Source organism: Myripristis murdjan, chromosome 24 (assembly GCF_902150065.1).
Source record: "Myripristis murdjan chromosome 24, fMyrMur1.1, whole genome shotgun sequence".
Lineage (NCBI taxonomy): Eukaryota > Metazoa > Chordata > Actinopteri > Holocentriformes > Holocentridae > Myripristis > Myripristis murdjan.
Window position 1 is genome coordinate 6,812,118 of NC_044003.1, and position 6,534 is coordinate 6,818,651.

At 44.3% G+C, this 6,534-nt stretch overlaps 2 protein-coding genes across 2 annotated transcripts in view; both read left to right on the forward strand.

Annotated features, from left to right (window-relative positions):
- The first annotated feature begins 797 nt into the window (after nt 1-797).
- Nucleotides 798-1,514, forward strand: cited2 (Cbp/p300-interacting transactivator, with Glu/Asp-rich carboxy-terminal domain, 2). The gene has a single exon (XM_030047825.1). The coding sequence runs from the start codon at nt 798-800 to the stop codon at nt 1,512-1,514; it is 717 nt and encodes a 238-aa protein (XP_029903685.1).
- A 4,986-nt stretch (nt 1,515-6,500) lies between these two features.
- Nucleotides 6,501-6,534, forward strand: part of txlnba (taxilin beta a) — a 21,223-nt gene continuing 21,189 nt past the window's right edge. The window contains exon 1 of the mRNA XM_030047940.1: nt 6,501-6,534. This exon is cut by the window's right edge and continues 16 nt beyond it. The gene's annotated coding sequence lies outside the window, so the exon portion shown is untranslated.

A 6,534-nucleotide genomic window follows, 5' to 3' on the forward strand; every position in this document is an offset into this window, starting at 1 on the left:
AGAGAAGGGCGAGATCAAGACGCAGCGAGGTTGAGTTGCGGAGTGCGCTGATGGGAGCTGGGGAGCCGCGGAGGAGACTGGAGAGCGAGTTTCGTGCGTAAAGGCGCAAATTTTGAGGGAAAACGAGAGAGAGAGAGAGAGGCGAGTAGCCTACCAGCTGTTGTGGCGTGATGCTCGTCCAGCGATGACAAACTCATGCGATTCAACTTCTGGAGGGAATGTAGGCTGCCTCGCGTTTGGATTGAGGGAATCAGTTTCTTATTGGACTGATGACAAAATGTGTTGTCGCCAAAGAATTAGGGATGTGTGTGAAAACTAAATCGGCAGTTTGATCCGTCATATCTGCAGCATGCGGACTGGGATCCATCCGAAATAATTTCACACCTCCCCCTAAATACATGTAAGTATATCTCATGTTAATTAATTATGTCTGTACGTGTAAATGCAAGGAGGGGTAGTCATTATTTTCTGGGACGACAGACATAAGTGACGCTTTTTATGTCATATTTGCCTATGTAATTGGCAGTGGGTTGTGTGTGTGTGTGTGTGTGTGTGTGTGTGTGTGTGTGTGTGCGTGCGTGCGTGCGTGCGTGCGTGCGTGCGTGCGTGCGTGTGTGTGTGTGTTGGGGGGCATGTACCTAATGTCCCGTTATTTATTTGTATGTTGAGTTTATTGAGACTAATTTAATTGATCTGACAGTAAGAGACTTCATCTCGTGATGAGCAAATAATGACTGCTTTACTCCTTAAGATTTAAGATTTCCGCTCTGGTTTGTTTACCTGTCCTCTTACATGAGATGGTGGAGCGTGTGATGACCATGATGAACCACGCCGGACGCCTCCCCGACGCGCTGAGCACCGGCCTCCCGCACTCCGCCTACCCCGACACAGCGCACAGCAAGCTGGGCATGGGTCAGTTCTCCAGCCCGCTGCACCTCCAGCCACAGCTGCAGCTGGGATTTGACGGAGCGGCGGGGGGGCATGTCCACCTCGGGGGGATCGGGAGTGTGCACTCGCTCGGGAGTGCGCATGTAAACACGGGGCATATGGACGGCAGCGGGATGCGCAGCGGAGTCGGAGTGCGCAGCGGTTCCCACTTCCCGAGCTCCGGCTGCGCGGCGGCTGCTTCACCCGGGCAGCTGGCGGCCAGCAGGCAGCTGCAGAAGCTGAACTCGCAGTACTACAGCAACCACGGACACCCCGCATCCCACCACCAGCATCACACGCATGACATGCAGACCGGGAGCTACCAGCTAAACGGCACGGCGACGGACCGGTTTGGCGACGGCGGCGCGCCTGGATGGGCTCCAGCGGGGCTCCTGGAGCACGTCCCCGCCGCTCTGCTGCCTCCCAGCGGGATAGACGCGGATCTGGTGGACGAGGAGGCGCTGATGGCTCTGGTGGTGGAGTTTGGGCTGGACCGGGTGAAGGAGCTGCCGGAGCTGTGGCTGGGACAGAATGAGTTCGACTTGGTGGCGGACTTGGTGTGCAAACAGCAAACCAGAGTGAGCTAAGCTGAATGGAAAACGTTTTTTTTTTTTTTTAATTATTATCATTTTTAACCACAAAGACCTGCAGCTGGGAGGGAAATTCTCACCTGGAGCCGCTGGCAGTGCAGAGCTGCAGCCTGCAGAGAGCTCAGGCCCCGAGTCCTGGACTGACTGAGTTACTGTGCTGATGAAAGGAGCGGATACGGGCATGTGATAACAAGGCTGCTTCCGATAAATAGAATAGAATAGAATAGAACAGAATAAAATAAGCAATTGCAGGTCAATGGATCATGGCACCAACTTTTCGCCATATGACAACAGTCTTTGGGATACTGATCATCAAAATGATTGAACAGAATGCAAAAGCTTATTGGACACAGCATGTGTTAGAGGTTTGGTTAGAATAGAATAGAATAGAATAGAATAGAATAGACCAATGTGGGTCAATTAACCAACCAACTATGCTGACTGGGGTCATCTAAGGTAAATGTGTGACCAGATGGCAACATGATTTGGAAACTGCCCCTAGAATAGAACATAATAGAATAGAATAGAATAGAATAGAATAGAATAGAATAGAGTAGAATGGGGTAGTTAGTGTTAGGGGTATGGGATGAAAATGTAAAGCCAAATGGTAACACACTGTGGAATAAATGAAATGCTGCTGTACACCAAATAATATAATATAATATAATATAATATAATATAATAAATTAGAATAGAATCGAATAGAATAGATCAGTGTATGTCAATGAATAGATTCACCGAATGGCAACAGTCTTTGGGAAAACCAATTATCATTCAAAACAATAGAACACAATACAACAGGATATCAGGTAGCACATGGGTTAGAGGTTTCAGCAGAACAAAATAGAAGCAGAATTGAACAGAACAGAGTAATGTGGGTCAAACATGGTACAAGCTATGGCCACAGGGGTCACCTAAGGTAAACGCACGTAGAACAGAATAGACTAGATCAGGTTGGGATAAAAATGTAAAGCCAAATGGTAATATGCTGTTGAAAAAATGAAATGCTGCTGCACACCAATGAATACAATAGAACAGAATAGAATAGAATAGAATGTGTAGAGCATGGTCGTATCACTGCCAGGGTTCGGGGTCTGACTCGCTGCTGCAGATGTGCACTGAGGCATTTAGGGTAAAACAAACAAAAAAAACAAAAAAAACAAGCTTTCCAAATGGACTAGGTTTTTAACAGACTCGTTGTATTTCTCCTGCGTGTTGTCGAGGGCCGGCGGTCGAAACGAGGCCTGCGCCGCATCTGATACTGAGTTTATTTGTCAAGTCAATCGCCGGGGGGACAGAAATCTTCAAGGTCACGCCGCGGAGGCATGAAATGAGCTGCACAGAATGTAATTAGGACGCCGAGCACGGCCGCGCAGACTGGAGGCAGAGAGCGCCGGTCCCACACTTTGAATCAAACACGGAGGAAAACCCGGGCGCCTAATGACACATTTATTTCTCACACAAGCTGGCGGGGTGGATCAGCGGTGATAGAGGAGCGTCCCGTAACCAGAGGGTCTCAGGCTTGATCTCTAGGTGTCAATCAGCAGCCATAAATCCTGTCAAAGTGTCCTTGAGCAAGACGAGCCCCCGAGTCCCCGCCTGCTCTGGATGAGAGCATCGTCTGAATGCCTGAACTGTAAAACATGTAAATAACATAACACAAAAACTCCAAAGGTATTCAAACACGCAGAATACTGAAATAGAGTCTACTGTGGCTCAGCGTGTTGAGCTACACTCGGTGAAGTTGTGTGCTTTGGGATTCAAACCTCCGGGCGCCACACGGTCTTATTTATTATCATCAGCAGCAGCAGACATGATGGCACTCCAGCTTTTTAGCAAAGTTAGTATTTTTGTACGCGTCTAGATGAAAATAACCGTCCTTTAACGAGATGTTGTTGTTTGAATAATGACACATGAATAAATAAAGCTGCTTTTTGTCATGATTAAACCTTGAGAGCTGCTTTTTTTTTTTTTTTTTTTTTTTTCGAGACAGCTCACGGCAGGGCCTGAAGTGGCGTTTTCAGGTGCATGCTGATTTTATTTATTTATTTAGGCTATTTTTCCCCTCATCTGTGTCTGCTCGGTATTTCGGTGAATGTGAACTTGATTGCGTTCAAGTGGGAGGAGATGAGCAGCGTGGTCCATGTCGGTAAACACTAAGCAGTGAAGTGCAATTTTGAAATCAAAGATTAAAGATTAAAGAAACAGTTCACCCAAAATACAAAGAAAAAATCATTTCCCAGCTACATGCAGGTAGTTTCTGTGACTTTGCGAGGTCTTAAGTCTGACTGTCTTCACCCCACTGAGGCCGGAGGGGTGTTGTTTTGTTCGGTGGGGTGGAGCATTCTGGAAAAACCACAGCACTCAAGGATGAAGGGATTCTTGGGGGACTATTTCCCACTGGCAAACTGTATCTGCTCACCATGACTATGTGTTAGAGGTGATGGGGAAAATATCTGTGTTTTGCATGAACTGTTCCTTTAATAAGGTCATATTCTGTACTGTTTTTATGGCTTTACCAGCTGATGCATGCAAAAGCTTCCACTGTTTTCTTTTCACTTTGCTATGAATCCCTGGTGTAAGGTAACATCAAGATTTTTCATGCTGTATATTCTCGTGTGGTAATTATGCCTTTTCCCACACAAACACATGAGGAGGATCTTTTCTCTTAGATCCATTTCAGACTCTTCAGAATGGTCCGTCCCACAGCGCCTTAAAGGGTTTAAAGGGGAGGAAAACAGGAGGTTTAATTGGTCATGACTGACACCAGCTGCTGCCACGCCCACTGATAATCTGCTCCTCCTAATCCAACAGGTGTGATGTGTGCCGCTGACCGCGAAATGACCAAACGCCAGCCGGGGCGCCCCGCATGCTCCCGCCACGCTTTTTGATCCTCACGTCGTTGATTCAGAGAATAAAATCCAGTCCTCGGTAGAGTTAACTTCTTCATCACTGCAGCAGAAAGGCAGCATGCAAGGCAACGTGGCGATTTTTTGGTGTTTCAGAAAGTTCACTTTCAATCCTTCACTGCAAAAAGTCAAAATCTTACCAAGATTATTTGTCTTATTTCAAGTAAAAATGTCTTATTTCTAGTCAAAATATCTCATTACACTTAAAATAAGACATGATCACCTCAGAAATTACTTGTCTTTAGACAATTTTCACTTGTTTCAAGTGAAAATTTACTTGAAACAAGTGAAAATGAGAAAAAACAACAAATTTAGAAACAAATTTTGCCAATGGAACAAGCAAATTTTTACTTGTTCACTTGTGTCACAAATAAAAATTTGCTTGTTCCATTGGCAAAATTTATTTCTTGTTTCAAGCTAATTTTCACTTGTTTCAAGTAAATTTTCACTTGAAACAAGTGAAAATTGTCTAAAGACAAGTAATTTCTGAGCTGATCATGTCTTATTTAAAGTGTAATGAGATATTTTGACTAGAAATAAGACATTTTTACTTGAAATAAGACAAATAATCTTGGTAAGATTTTGACTTTTTGCAGTGTTCTTCTGTAACCAAAATCAGAACATTTCAACTCACATCTTAGAAATGTAGGAGATTTCCAGCGATTGTGATTGAGGCTCCACTTAAGTAATGATCAAGCAAAAAAAATCTCCTTCTTAATAAGTCATTTAGTCCAATCCACAGTGTTAAAATCTCTACAAACAAGCAAGGGCGCCGGGGCACCATCCTTCCTGCCATTGCATTTGTGAAATACATTTAATGTTTTAATCATAAATCAGTTTTGTTACTGTTGTGTGTTACTCTCACACAAATCATACATTATCATAGAAACATGCAGTGACTAATGAAAAAGTGCTGCCCTCAGTCTTTGTCAATGTGCTGAGGGCTTGACTTTTCACAGCCTGATGTCAGTGTGTGTGTGTAACATGTTTGTTTTTTCCTGGTGACTCCTGATTGGCTGACATCACACACACAGAATACAGTGTATATAAGCTTTGTGCAAATTTCCACTGCAAGGGACTACAGGAAATACAATTGTGCTGGCGACTTTTCCTGCATTTCTTGTTTCAGGTGTTGTTGAAAGTCCAGAGTCTTTTGTTAAGCTTTTGGTTCAGAATCAGAATCAGAATGAGAAACTACTTTATTGATCTCTGAGGGGAAATCGGGTCATTTCAAAGTGAAAGCAGCGGCTAAATTGCCACCAAAATATACTTTTTTTAACTTTTAGAAACTCTTAGCCTAGCCACTTAACACCTGCCTCCCTGCTACACTGTATGGTGTATGCACGCATCGAAAATGCACAGAGAAAGAGGGCCACAGCGCCTCCTAGTGGAGAAGTCAGGCTGCAAACAAGGTAAAAAAAAAAAAAAAAAAAACATCCTCCAGTGGGATGAGATAATTCCACTTGTTTCCAACACTAATCAGCTTGTTTCCAGAGTGTTTTTGAAGCAAGTGTCATTTTCTTGGTTCTGGTGGCTGATCTGCTTTATTTCAAAATACTGGAACTTGGGGATTAGCTCATCCTACTTGCAGATTTTTGACCTTGTTTGAAGAAAACCAAGATTTTAAGCCTGGAGATGAGACTGCATGTTTTGTTAAGATGGAGACTTTTGTTGTGTGCAGTCACTGGTATTGATCAATAGCTAATAATCAGGCTCATTATGGTTATTTTGTCTTATGGGACAGTAAAAACATTGAACGTGTTGACCGTTTTCACTGATTGACATCCTCACATTTTCTTTGGTGCATCATCAGTGAAACACACACACACACACACACACACACACAAAGACAATCACACAGACGAGAGGCATGCTCCCCACTTATCAGGAAAGGTCTCACTCTCTCACACACACAAACACACACACACACACACACACACACACACTGACACTCAGCTGGCTCTCAGCTCGCTGTGTGAGTTGAGGCTCGTGGTTATTTTGGGGGTCAGCTGTCGCTCCAGACGTCACCCTTCAACAAGACCCTCCTTTTTCATTCCTCCCTCTCTCTCTCTCTGTCTGTCTCTCTCTCTGTGTGTCCTTTTCTCTTT

Coding starts and splice junctions, on each gene's coding strand:
- cited2 (XM_030047825.1), top strand. CDS start 798: ATGGTGGAGCGTGTGATGACCATGATGAACCACGCCGGACGCCTCCCC.